Source organism: Callorhinus ursinus, unplaced genomic scaffold, assembly GCF_003265705.2.
Source record: "Callorhinus ursinus isolate GAN/ISIS: 27379988/994484 unplaced genomic scaffold, GSC_fseal_2.0 scaffold15, whole genome shotgun sequence".
Lineage (NCBI taxonomy): Eukaryota > Metazoa > Chordata > Mammalia > Carnivora > Otariidae > Callorhinus > Callorhinus ursinus.
The window spans coordinates 6,806,601-6,819,510 of NW_027397077.1; the positions used below are offsets into that span (position 1 = coordinate 6,806,601).

Consider the following 12,910-nt stretch of genomic DNA (forward strand, 5'->3'; position numbering starts at 1 on the left):
CTAGGAGGTGACCCCAGCTCTTTGAGGCACAGCCCAGGCAGGCGAATCTGAAGAGCCTTTTCTCTCCCTGTAGGGGTCCCCGTCATGTCCATTTCACATGCCATGTGCATTACTGCCCCATGTTTCATCGTACATCCCCACTTACGCCCTCTTTCAACAAGCATTTATTGAGTGCTTACTGTGGGCTCGGGATGCAGGGCTCCGTAGAGCCGGGTGAGAGGGCTGCTGTCTTGTCACATAGCTCGTAGTGCAGGGGTGGGAAGGTAGTGTCGTCCTCCTCACCCTCACAGCTGAGCTCCAGCACCAGCACCTGCTGCCCTGGCTTAGGCATCTGGCCTGTCACTTGCTGCACCAGTTCCGTCACCCTGGTGGTGTGGTGGGGAAAGTGTTGGGGGTGATTGGCTAGGTGAGCAGCAGGAGGCAGAGTGACCGGGCATGGACCAGAGGGTGCTGATGGGCCATAAGGAGCCCAAGCCAGGGGCTGGAGCAGCTCAAGACAGGAAACATCTGAAACTATTTTAGGAGCAACAGGCAGGGCGGGCAGGAGGCAGGAAGCTGCGAGTCCCCTGGGAGTGGGCTGTGAAAGGGGGGCTTAGCAGGGTGTGGAGGAGCTGATGAGGCCCGCCAAGCAGGCAGCTGGGAGGCCCCTCCTCAGGTTTTTGGTCCTCACCCCGCCCCCAGCCCATTTGCTGGCTCCATTTGGCAAAAGAAAGGCTCAGGAGGGTGTGAGGGGCCCAAACGGGGTTGGGAAGAGGAAAGACTTCACGTCTCCCAACTCCAACCTCCAGTACAGAACAAGTCCTGGCTAAAGCCACGTGTGGGCTCACCTGAGGGCCAGGTGCTGGGCCTGCTTTTTAGGCGACCATCTTGCTGAGTAGAGCAGGGCCTTCCCATGCAGCAGCATCTTCACCCTCAGCCCAAATTGTTCCTAGAGAGAGATGGGTCAGGTGCCAGCTAGGCCAGGTTGGGCCAGGCCTGAAGGCAGGGAGGAAAGGGGCTTACGTGGAGATGGGCCAGCAGTAACTCCAGGGTCTTCTCTGGCTGCCCAGCAGGCACCTTCAGGCGGTTCCAACACGTCCAGGTCCATGTCAGGTGATGTAACTGGGGGGGGCGGGGTATGAGAAGCTTCTCCCACACACCCTCCCCTTACCCATTACCAGCAGCTGATGGGCCCTTTCCTAGAGGAGGAGATGGACTAGAAGCAGGAAACAGAAGCCGGGGGGTGGGGTTGGAAGGTGGGATCTGGGCCCAGAGTCTCAGCACCCTCCCCGCCTATGCTGGGGCCAGCACAGGAAATGGGGCTATGGGGGCCCCCGCACAGGGAAACAGGCAATCCATCACACAGGCTGGTTGTGTGTGTGTGTGTGTGTGTGTGTGTGTGTGTGTGTGTGTGTGTGGAAGGGGGGGCGTTGCTTCCTGAGGAAGCAGGAGCAGGGCCGCTGTAGTCACCGATAAAGCTGCTTGATCCTCAAATGCAAGGCTGGGAGTTGGGGGGGGTACATCCTGCCCCCTCATCCTGTATTGCCAGGGCATTGGACTACATGGGCACAGAGGATCAAGGGGCACAATGACCGCTAGGGCCCCACTGGCTGAGAGCCCCCAGGAGGGACACAGTCCGCATGGGCCTCTTCTTCCTTTTCCTTCCCTACTTCAAGAGTCTTGGGGTTCTAGTGCCTGGAGCTGAGGGTGGCAGGTGGCCAGGGCCAGGAAGGGGGCCCTGCCAGCTCCCTGAGAAAGCACAGTGGGGTCAAGCTGAGATGAGGCCAGAGGTGAGTTGGGGGGGGATCCTCCCTTGCCCCCTCCCCCTCCACCATAGACAAAGGCAGCTTATGTGCTAGCTGGAGGAGAGGCCCTTCACAAAGGGGCTCTGTGTACTGTGCCCTGAGGGACCCCAGGCCAGCTCAGCAAAAGCCCAGTGCTGGCCCATGACCTCTCCCCTCTCCCCTGGTGAGGGCATTCTCTCCACCCCCTCTCTCCTGTGCCCCAAGAAAATGCCAACTACTGCCGAGCCTGGGCACACAGCCAGGGGCATTCACAGCCCTGCACTGGAAGGAACACACACACACACACACACACACACACACACACACACACACACACGCAGCCAGGAACGCCTGCATTTGTACTCACATGCACACCCCCAGTGAAGAAGAGCCCTGTACCCCTAGCTGGCACACAGATGTACAAGCGTGCTCCCTCCATGCCCACACACCATAGGGTCAGGGATGCCCAGACCCCTGTGCACTCACACGCATGCAATGAACACACACGACCCCACCCACGGTGGTGAGCTCAGTGTCCTTTAACTCAGCTTGGTGGGGGTGGGCCAGGGTCCCCATGCCGTGCAGGCGGAGGTTAGGCTCTGTTTGGGGCTAGGGCTCTAGTCCCCCCTCCCTACCACCTCCCCCTTAGGGGCTCTACTGGAAGGAGGAGGCTGTGAGGGATGTCTGGCTCCACTAATGAGTTAAAGCTGCAGCAACCCCCCAGACCCAGGGCAGGGGAGGGGTAAGGGGTGGGGGTGGCTGATGGCTGCTTCCTGTGTCTGACAGGTCCCAGTCTGGTTTCACAGCAGGAAGGGGGCTGGAGGGAGTCTTAAGGACTCCCCCAGTGTCTGGGTTCTGGTGTGAAGCCAAAGCCAGAGTACAGCCTGTTTTGGTAAGTACAGGAAAAACCCAGGCCTGGTGGGGGGTGGAGTGTCAAGGGCTCACCTTCTGGATGGCTGGGGCGCAGGGCACCCAGCGGTTGAAGCGGTTTTCAGCCAGATGCAGGTAGTTGTGGCGAAAGGCACTGAGGGGCCGTGGCCCGCCCACCACCTTGTATAGCTCCAGGCCCACCAGGCCCGCCACAGCTGCTGTGGTGGTGGCAATGGCTGGGATAATCTGGCCCACAATTCGCTTGCTCTGCCAAGGACAGGAGATTTGGTCTGGGCCCGAGGCGTAGGACTAGGGTTTGACCCCCACCCCCAGGCCTGAGCCCCAAGGGGCAGAGTTACCTGGGTGCGGTTGACAGGGGGGATCCCATAGTTCTGAGCACGCAGGCTTGCTGCTGCCGCCACAAAATCCATATGGAAGTTGCTATCATTGTCCTGTGAGGCCCAATTCCCAGTATTGTTAACACGGCCCTAGAGTCCCTCACTATGGCTGACCACGTGTCCCCGCACAGGTCTTCCCACAATTCGGCAGTGGGGGTGGGGGATGCTGACATCTGTCCCCCTTATCAGATAAGGAAGCCGAGGCTCAGGGAAGGTGATCTGCTTTGGGGTTCCTGCCAGGAGGAGAATTCGTGCCAAGGGAACTCCAAAGCCACCTTCTTAGCTCTTGACCTTCCCCAACAACCTCCCCATCTTGCCCTTCAACCCCTGCTTGGGCTCCTACCTTCTCGAACTTCAGGGGCTTGAGGGGAGGGCTCCCGCTCCAGACCTCCAGCACTTGGTGCAGTTTCTTCAGTCGCTCAGGGCCTGGCAGAGGAAGGCGGTGTCGGGCAGTTCTTAGCCCCCACCTTCTGCCCTCTCCCTAGAGCCTGGTGCCTGTTCTTGGTCTCTCCTAAGACTGACTACGTTCAGAGAGATCCCTTGATTGATGCTGCATTCTCTCCAGCAGCCCAAGCCCTGCTTGCGTGCGTGCACGCGCATGCATACATGCGTGCACCTACAGAATTCTGTCCTCACCTGGGGACCAGAGCTGGGTACTCTCCAGGGCCCAGTGGTTTGTGGGGGTCTTTTTTGCTGAGAATCTGCCATGGGAACAGAGGTGTGGGAGTGTGGGCAGCAGGGAGAGGGCCTACTGAGGGGCTAGAGGATGAGCCCAAACATCGAAAGAAGCAAGGTCAGAGGACTTGAGAAACAGTGAATTGGCGGCAGGGCCCCATCTTCCTTCTGTAGCATAGGCTGAGGACAGGGCCAGGCCTTTGGAGGGCAGCATGGGGGGCCAGAGCCAGGGACCTCACCAAACTCAGCAGAAGCCCCAGCTAGGTCCAGGTCATTAGGAAAGCTGGGGGCCAAGGGCTGGGGCACAGGCAACGGCAGCAACTTCAGTAGTTCCCTGAGCGCCGTCTGGTCCCATGAGCCAGGCAGCCCATGCATCCGGGCATACAGGTTAGCAGCCGCCAGCACATAGAGGAGATGTGTGTCCTGCAGTCAGACCAAGAGCATGGGCAGATGCATGGGTGTGAGTGAGCATGTACAGGTGTGTGGGGTGGGGGTCCGCCCATTTATGGAGATGTTGGAGTGCCTGGCGCCTGCCTCGGTCTCACATGTGGACACCCATGTGTACACAAACATGGCGGTCTCCCTCAGCGTCTATGCATCTCTGGATAGGTGCCCACCGCTGCTCTGAGGGGGTCACATCCCCACCTTGGGGTTCCCAAGGGACCCCACTCACTTGGCTGGCATCAAACTCCAAGGGCTCAGGACACTGTTTGGGACCCGACCAGAAAAGAGTTCCATCCTCTAGCACCTAGGGAAATGGAGGCTGTTGGGCTCAGTCTGGTCCCCCTGAACCCTCAGCCTCCTGACCCCTAGACACCCACTTTATCAGGTGGGAAACAGCTCAGCAGCTGCATGATGCCATAATGGAAGCGTCGTTGCCAGTGGCCAAGGGCCCACACCACACAGTCTTGCCAGGTCTGTGGACGCTCTCTCAGGACACCCAGCACCTCCTCCAGCAGGGTCAGCTCCTGTGGCCCATCTGTTTCTGCCAGGGAAGTGAGCTCCCTGCAGAAAGAGGAGGAGGTTTGAGGCTAAGCCCTGAAGACTCTGGTGCTAGGGGCTCTGGACTCCCATCTACCCCTCTTGGTGGCCTTACTGATGGTGGCGGTTGATGATCTCAGCAGACAGACAGAAGAGCCCCTCAAACTCGTCCCGGGCCCACTGTGGGGGAGAGAGGAACCATGAGGTGTCAGGTGGGGAATAGGTCTGCAGCCAAGGATGGCACTGGGTGGGGTAGGGGTCTCTGGGGTGCTTCATACCTGCAAGGTGTGCTCGACTGTGCTGGGGAAGTGCCGCAGGGTACAGACAGGGTAGGTAGCATCCTCAGAAGCTAAGCCCGAGGCAGGGGCTCTGTAGGCCTCAGTCACATGTGGCATGAACACGAAAGCATGGCCCGAGGTGCCCTGTGTCCCCGCCTCCAGCAGTGGCTTCAGATAGTGGGTGCAGCGAGCAGCCACATAGTGGCCTAGCAAGGGGGCAAGGTCAGGAGTGGGGCTGGCACTGCCTTGAATAAGGGGCTGAGGTTCAAGGTCAAGCACTCACGGGCCTGGAAACTGTCCAGGGCAGCAGCCACGCCATCCACACGGGAGAAGAAGTTATCCCCGTAGATGTGCTCTGTCGTGGGATCCAGTGGGTAGGTGAGTGGGGTCACCTGCAAGTCTGCGTTCAGGCGGTGAGTGGCCTCTGCAGCTACCTCTGCCTTGGGCCTCTGAGAAGAGAACAGGAAGATGCTGGGGGTGGGCGGGGGGAGCAATGGGGATAGTCCAGGATACAAGTTGTGCACAGGGGCTAGCACTCACGCCAACATCCTGGGTCCTGAAGAGGAACTGACGGCTGAGATTGGAGCGCTCTATGTGGTCCATGTCGGCAACAGTCACGCCCCCGCTGGCCCCGGCCCCCAGGCCCACTAGGGCAAAACCTTTGAGCAGCTCACAGCCGATAGCACCAGCACCCACCTGCCAGCAGGAGCAGCCTTAGCCAGAGGCCCTGGCCTGGCCCTCCCACAGACATCTCCCAACTGGACCACAAAGCTCACCACGAGGTAGTGCTGCTGGCCCAGCATCTCCTGAAAACCAGCCCCAAACACTGCAATTTGCCCATCATAGCGGCAACATCTCTAGGGGACAGAGACAGGGGTCAGGGATGGCTGTGCTGTGTCTCCTCCCTCTTACACTATCTTTTCCAGGTCAGGATCTCTGGACCATTCTTCCTGTTCCTTCCCTGGTCCTAAGTTTGGAGAAGGCTTGCACTCCTACCCCAGGCTCTTACCGGCGCACAGTCCTCCGGTGTGGGAAGGAGCTTCCCATCTTCTGGAAGGCAATCGAGGGCATCAAAGTAAAGCCACTGGTCCAGGGGCATGAACTTCCTGGAGATTGCCTAGAGGCCAGAACTTCAGTGTAGGGACTCCTGCCAGCTCCAAGCCACCTGAGATCCTGGCTGGGCTTCACCAGATCGATGAAACCGCCAGGACCACTGTCTGGTGCTGGGCACCCTCTCGCACCCACACTGATCTCCACACCCTTCCCAGTCTCATCCTGCCTGCGCCTCTGCCCACCTTCAGCACTTCCTGGGCAGCCACTGCGCCCAGCATGGCTGCCATGGGGCTCAAGCCACCAGCACTACTCAGGGCGACTGTCTGCACTAGAGCCTCATCCAGCAGCTCTTCCAGTGGCCCTCCTTCTGTCCCCTTCAGTGGTTCCAGGGACCGGGCCAGGCCCACCACCATCTCTGCATCATCCTGTGGAGTAGAACTCTGTGGGCACAGCGGCCCCAGCCTGAGCTCCATCCCCCCACTCACACCCTTCAGGCAGCCATCCCCCGTTTCCACAGAAGAGGAAGCAGAGCCTGAGTGTGAAGGCCCCAACCAGTTGCCAGACTGTGCAGCCCACCAGAGGATGCCTCGACAATGCCTGTGGAGGCTTTGCCGACATGGGTAGAGATTTCAGCCCAGAACTGAGGGGTGAGGAGATGGCCAGGGACCCGGACTCTGGTCCGGGGACAGTGCTATCATTTCCTTTATGTAAGTGGGAAGTGGACTCTGGGATTATAACTCGGGTCTGTGAGATCATCATTGTTGCTTCCTGGCAAGTGAGACCCCAGTAAGGCAGAGGCTCGAGGGAGAAGCAACGGGGCTACTCACAGGATCCCAAGGCTTGGGCAGGCGGCCGTTGAGGTGCTGGAACTGGTGCAGTGCACGGAAGGCCTGATGCAGGCAGCGGGCACGGTAAGCTTCCTGGGGATTCTGGGCCACTACACGGGGCTGGAGCAGGGCTACATCCAGGGGCTTCTGCAATAGGTACTCAGCTCAGGGTCAGGTTCAGAACACTGTGGGCCCCTTGGGGCACCCAAGCTCCCCCATCTCAGATGCACTTGCACTCACATGGCTCACAATCTCGGATTTCTTGACCTCAGTGACAGCCCCACCACGCAAGTAACGGGAGAAAATGGCTGTGTTCCCAATCTCCAAGGTTCCGTCCTCTGGGGGAGATCCAGCCTGGTCAGTATCACCTCTGAACCTGAGTTGCTCTTCATACTCTATCCTGTCTTGCGCCTGTGTCCTTGACTTTGCTCCACACTGAGGAAGGTGGAGGGAGAACCTATCCGCAAGGACCAGGCTGCATAAGCCCCACCGTGGAGTCTTGGGGGCGGAGCCTGGGGTTGGGTTGGCTTACCCTGCACGTGGATAGGCCGGGGATCACAGCCATTGAGCTCAACCATGCCCTCAATGCCTGAGAAAGTCACCAGATCCCCATCACGGAAGTAGCGGGCATCGGCCTCTTTTCTCAGAGTGAGAATTCCAGGGGAGCCCTGGAGAAGAGGTGATTTGGTTCAGGGGTGCCCCTCGCTTGGTCATCAGCTGAGCACCCACACTTCCGCACCCACCTGGGAGATGTGCTGGATGGCAGCTGTCAGAGGGTCTGCCTCTATAGGGTCCTGCACAGTGAAGTCCTCACCGAAGTCACTGAAGAGCTGCCTGGGGTGGGGTGGTACGGGTCCCTGAGCCAGGGCAGTGGTTATTCACCGTGCTTGCGGTAAAGGGTGGGAGACACTAGGCCCAGCCCAGAGGGCCAGCACTGGGGAAGGGATGCTGGGAGAGACTTGGAAGCCGGAGTTTGAGGGGTTTACTGGAGCAGGTCTGGAGACTGGGGTGGAGGAAGCAGAGGGGTGGGACTGGGGACTACAATCAGGAGGGGATGCCAAGACAGGCCCTGGGGCGGGGGGCTGGGAGGGGCACAGGAGCAAGCCTGGAGCTTGGGAACAGCCCTGGGACTGGTTGCCGCTTGTGATGTGGCAGGTTAGTCTCACTCACCCCACGAGGCCCCGGGTATCGGCCACCAGAAAGCAGATTCCGAGCTTGTGGCATAAAGCGCCCACCTTCAGCTGCTCCTCCAGCTTTGAGGCAGTCAGCACCACCACCTGGGTGGACTCCGTGATCAGCAGGGCCAGAACCACTGCTCAGCTCAGGAAGAGGAAGGGGCCGGGCTCACCTGGAGAGTGGGGCAGGGAGTGTACCTGGAAGTCTAGCAGCAGCTCCTCGGTGATGTCACCTGTGTGCACACACACCTGGACGGCTCCGTTGAGCTTGGCCACAGGTTCTTGAGATGCCTCAGCCCTGCTCCTTTTCAAGTCCTTCTCTGAGAGGAAAAACTAGAGACCCAGTCTGCCTTGAGCAAGGAGATTTCTCCTGGGCCCCACCCCGACCCTGGCCTGGGAACCCAGAGTACCTCCCCTTCACGACCCCCACCTGGGCAGCCAGGTCAGACCAACAGGTGGGGTGGGGATCATGCAGTGTGAGGCTGCCCACACCCATCAGGACCAAGTTTTTGGCCACCTCAGCCCCCAGACCCTGAAGGCCTGATAGCAGGACCTTGGCTCGCTGAATCCTCTGCATGGCCGGCAAGTCCAGCACACACCTGTGGAGGGGGAGAAGAAGGTAGGCAGTCGGAGGTCAGAAGTCAGAAGGCCACCCCACTCCCTTCCCCACCTTGGGCCTCACAGCTGCCGTGAGTATAGCTCCTCATCCAGCAACTTGGAGGTCTCCAGGACAGACATTCTCAGGCCGGAGGCTGGGCAGCTGGCTGCCGCGCTTACAGGTGGGGTCGCTGTGTGGGAGGCTGGGCCAGCAGAGGCCAGAGCTCCACTGTAGCTAGTGCAAAGAGGCACTAAGCTTTGCTACTGGTCACAGCTTTCTTCCTGGCTCCTCTGTCATTTCAGGAGAAGCGAAAGTGAAAGTGAAACTGGACTGAGCCAGCTCCTGGTCCTGCCTCCAGACAGGCGTGGCTGCTGTGGGGCACAGGCAAAGTGGGGCAGAACTCTTGGCTCTTTGGCCTCTGGGAGAGCAGGTATCTTTTTCTTTTTTTTTAAGCTTTATTTATTTATTTGAAAGGGAGAGAGAGAGTGGGAGCATGTTAGTGGGGGGAGGGGCAGAGGGAGAGAATCTTCGAGCAGACTCCCTGCTGAGCATGGAGCCCAAGAACATAGTGCTCCATCCCACGACCCATGAGATCATGACCTGAGCTGAAACTGAGAATCGGATGTTCAACCAATGGAGCCACCCAGGGGCCCCAGCAGGTATCTGTCTTGAGGAAGGTAGCCATGGGAGGGACCCATGTGGGCTGGAGGCAATGGTCTCCTGTAGGTCCCTAGATGTCCCAAACCTCAGGCCCCATCCCCCTCAGTGTCGCTGCCTGAATGGGCTTCCTGCCCACAGAGTTCTGGCAGGAACCCCCGTGCCCTGAGGACTCACCTGGTCCATAACACAGGGCAGAGCCAGTCCCATTGCAGAGGCTGTGGGAGAATGTGAGGCTTACGTTGTCCCATCCCTGGAGCCCAAAGCACAGATCCAGGTGAAGCCTGACATCTTTGGGAGTACCTATTTGGCCCTGGGCCCACTCCTGAGGATAAGAATTCCCCCTTGACTACAGTGGCCAGCTCAGGACAAATGGGAGTCCTAGGTGGCCAGTCAGGGAATGAGTCCCGGGACTCAAAAGAGATTGGTCAGTCTCTGAGTGCCAGACCTGAGAGGGGCGGCCATGGGGCAGCCATGATCACACGTGTCCTTACTTTTCATTTCACCTTTTATTTTGAAATAATTACAGACCCAAAGGATGTTGCAAAAACAGTAGAGGTCCTGAGTACCCATCCCCCATAGATGTGTCCTTTGGCCTTCTCGGGAACTGGAGGCCAGTTCTCTGGAGAGTGGAGCACAACTTGCCACAAAACTCCACAACCCCTGAACCAGATGTGGTCATAAATTCTTTTTTTAAATGGAAGTAAAATTCATAGAACATTAAAACAACCATTTTAAAGTGTACAATTCAGTGGCGTTTAGTGTACTCACAACGTTGTGCGGCCACCACCTCTCTGTAGTTTCAAAACTTTTTCATAACCTACTGAGGAACACCCCCACCACATTAAATAATCACTCTTCGTCCCCTACCCCGATCCCCTGGCAAATACTTAGATTCTTTCTGTCTCCAGGGATTTACATAGTCTGGATATTTCTGTGAAAGGAATTGTACAAAACGTGACTTTTTATATTTGCTCTCTTTCACTCAGCATGCTTTTGAGGTTCATCCAAATTATAGCATGTATCAGTACTTCATTCCTTTTTATGGCTGAAAAATATTCCATCATATGGCTATATCATGATTTGTTTATCCAGTCACCTGCTGATGGACATTTTACTTGTTTCCACCTTTGGGACATTAAGAATAGTACTGCTATGATCATTCTTGAAAATGTATTTGAGTACTGGTTTTCGATTCCTTGGGGTACATACCCAGGAGTCGAATTGCTGTGTTGTATGGTAATGTTTAATTTTTTGAGGGAGCAACAGCTGTTTTCCACCAGCAGTGTACAAAATTTCTATTTCTCCACATTGTAGCCAACACTGGTTTTTCCTTTTTTTTTATGTATACCCATCCTAAAGAATGTGAAGTAGTATGTAATTTTTTTTTATTCAGTAAACATTTACTGGGTGTGTCATATGTACTAGGTACAGAAATCAGGGCCAGACTGTCTTCTTGTGGCTGGCTTACTTCACTTAGCAAATATCTTGAAGGTCCATCCATACTGTAACATATTACAGAACTTCCTTCCTTTTTAAAGCCACATTGTAGTCCTTATATGTATGTACCATATTTTGCTTATTCATTCATTGGTGGATGGATACTTGGGTGGCTTCTATTTTTTAGCTATTGTGAATAATGGCATTGTGAACATGGATGTACAAATATCTCTTCGAGATCCTGCTTCCAGTTCTTTTGGGTATATATGCAGAGGTGGAATTGCTGGATCATATGGTAATTCTATTTTTAGTTTTTTTCAAAGAGCTGCCATACTGTTTTGCACAGTGGCTGTACTATTTGACATTCCCAACAACAGTGCACAAGGGTTCCAATTTGTCCAAATTCTCCGTAACACTTGTTTTCTGTTTTTTAGACAGTAGCCCTCCCAATGAGTGTGAGGTGGTATCTCATGGTAGTTTTAATTTGCACTTCCCTAATGTTTAGTGATATTGAGCATCTTTTCATGTGCTTATTGGCCACTCCGATATCTTCTTTGGAGAAATGTCTATTGCAGTCTTTTGCCCATTTATTTTCTTCAAATTTTTATTTAAATTCTTTTTAGTTAACATACAATACAATATTGGTTTCAGGAGAATTCAGTGATTCATCACTTACATACAACACCCAGTGCTCATCACAAGTGCCCTCTGTAATACCCATTACCCTTCTAACCCATCCCCCACCTCCCTCACTCCATCAACCCTCAGTTTGTTCTCTAAGAGTCTCACGGTGGGGCGCCTGGGTGGCTCAGTTAGTTAAGCATTTGCCTTTGGCTCAGGTCATGATCTCAGGGTTCTAGAATTGAGCCCCTTGTCAGGCTCCCTGCTCACCCTCCTCTGCCTTCCCCTCCTCCCCCCGTCACTGCTCGTGCTCTCTCTCTCTTAAATAAAACCTTTTTTTTTTTAAAGATTTTATTTATTTATTTGACAGAGAGAGACACAGCGAGAGAGGGAACACAAGCAGGGGGAGTGGGAGAGGGAGAAGCAGGCTTCCCGCCGAGCAGTGAGCCCGATGTGGGGCTCGATCCCAGGATCCTGGGATCATGACCTGAGCCGAAGGCAGACGCTTAACGACTGAGCCACCCAGGTGCCCTAAATAAATAAAATCTTAAAAAAAAGTCTCTTATGGTTTGTTATCCCCCCTCCCCCTGCCATGTTCTTCTGTTTTGTTTCTTAAATTCCATGTATGAGTGAAATCATATGGTATTTGTCTTTCTCTGACTTATTTCGCTTAGCATAATACACTGTAGCTCCTTCCATGTCCTTGTAAATGGTGAGATTTCATTCTTTTTGATGGCTGAGTAATATTCCATTGTGCGTATATACTACATCTTCTTTATCCATTCATTAGTCGATGGACATTGGGTTCTTTTCATAGTTTGGCTATTGTTGATAATGCTGCTGTGAACGTAGGGTGCATGTACCCCTTCAAATCTATCCTTTTGTATCCTTTGGGTAAATACCTAGTAGTGCACTTGCTGGGTCGTAGGGTAGTTCTATTTCAACTTTTTGAGGAACCTCCATACTGTTTTCCAGAGTGGCTGCACCTTTTGGCATTCCCACCTACAGTGCAAGCGGGTTCCCCTTTCTCTGCATCCTCACCAACATCTGTGGTTTCCAGTGTTGTTAATTTTAGCCATTCTTACAGGTGTGAGGTAGTATCTCATTGTCTTTTGCCCATTTTCGAATTGGGTTTTTGTTTTTGAGTTTTGTGACTTCTCTACATATTCTGGATATTATCCCTTATCAGATATATGACTTGAAAATACTTTCTCCTTTCTTTGGGTTGCCTTTTTACTATGCGGATAGTGTCTTTTTGGTGTTCATCCTTTTTTTAAATGTTTGATAGAGAAGCGCCTGAGTGGCTCAGTCATTAAGCACCTGCCTTCGGCTCGGGTCGTGATCCCAGGGTCCTGGGATCAAGCCCCGCATTGGGCTCCCTGCTAGGTGGGAGGCCTGCTTCTCCCTCTCCCACTCCCCTTGCTTGTGTTTCCTCTCTCGCTCTCTGTCAAAATAAAATAAAATAAAATAAAATAAAATAAATAAAATAAAATAAAATAAAATAAAATAAAATAAAATAAAATAAAATAAATAAAATAAAATAAAATAAAATAATAAAATAAAATAAAATAAAA

General features: G+C 54.5%; 1 protein-coding gene and 1 long non-coding RNA gene across 5 annotated transcripts in view; one reads left to right on the top strand and one right to left on the bottom strand.

Annotated features, from left to right (window-relative positions):
* Positions 1–148: 148 nt before the first annotated feature.
* UBA7 (ubiquitin like modifier activating enzyme 7) lies at positions 149–8,913 on the bottom strand. 3 transcript variants are annotated; one of them, XM_025884807.2, is made up of 24 exons: positions 8,703–8,913; positions 8,451–8,619; positions 8,219–8,353; positions 8,016–8,122; positions 7,589–7,679; positions 7,378–7,513; positions 7,086–7,183; positions 6,846–6,992; positions 6,261–6,443; positions 5,975–6,082; positions 5,742–5,822; positions 5,506–5,661; positions 5,249–5,414; positions 4,966–5,171; positions 4,803–4,867; positions 4,528–4,711; positions 4,380–4,454; positions 3,946–4,129; positions 3,375–3,457; positions 2,993–3,085; positions 2,709–2,900; positions 1,003–1,101; positions 828–928; positions 149–365 (listed from the first exon to the last, which is right to left on the bottom strand). In XM_025884807.2, the coding sequence occupies exons 1-24, from the start codon at positions 8,756–8,758 to the stop codon at positions 176–178; spliced, it is 3,105 nt and encodes a 1,034-aa protein (XP_025740592.1). In that variant the 5' UTR covers positions 8,759–8,913; the 3' UTR covers positions 149–175. The 3 variants fall into 3 exon arrangements, 2 of the variants coding, with proteins under 2 accessions (XP_025740592.1, XP_025740593.1); XM_025884808.2 differs by having other exon boundaries at positions 8,691–8,906; XR_003210683.2 differs by lacking the exons at positions 149–365; positions 828–928; positions 1,003–1,101; positions 2,709–2,900; positions 2,993–3,085 and having other exon boundaries at positions 3,374–3,457; positions 3,668–4,129.
* A 5-nt stretch (positions 8,914–8,918) lies between these two features.
* LOC112833618 (uncharacterized) overlaps positions 8,919–12,910 on the top strand; it is a 12,233-nt gene continuing 8,241 nt past the window's right edge. The window contains exon 1 of one of the 2 annotated variants that reach the window (XR_003210685.2): positions 8,919–9,048. This is a non-coding gene — a long non-coding RNA (uncharacterized lncRNA). The other variant, XR_012380887.1, reaches the window with a different exon arrangement.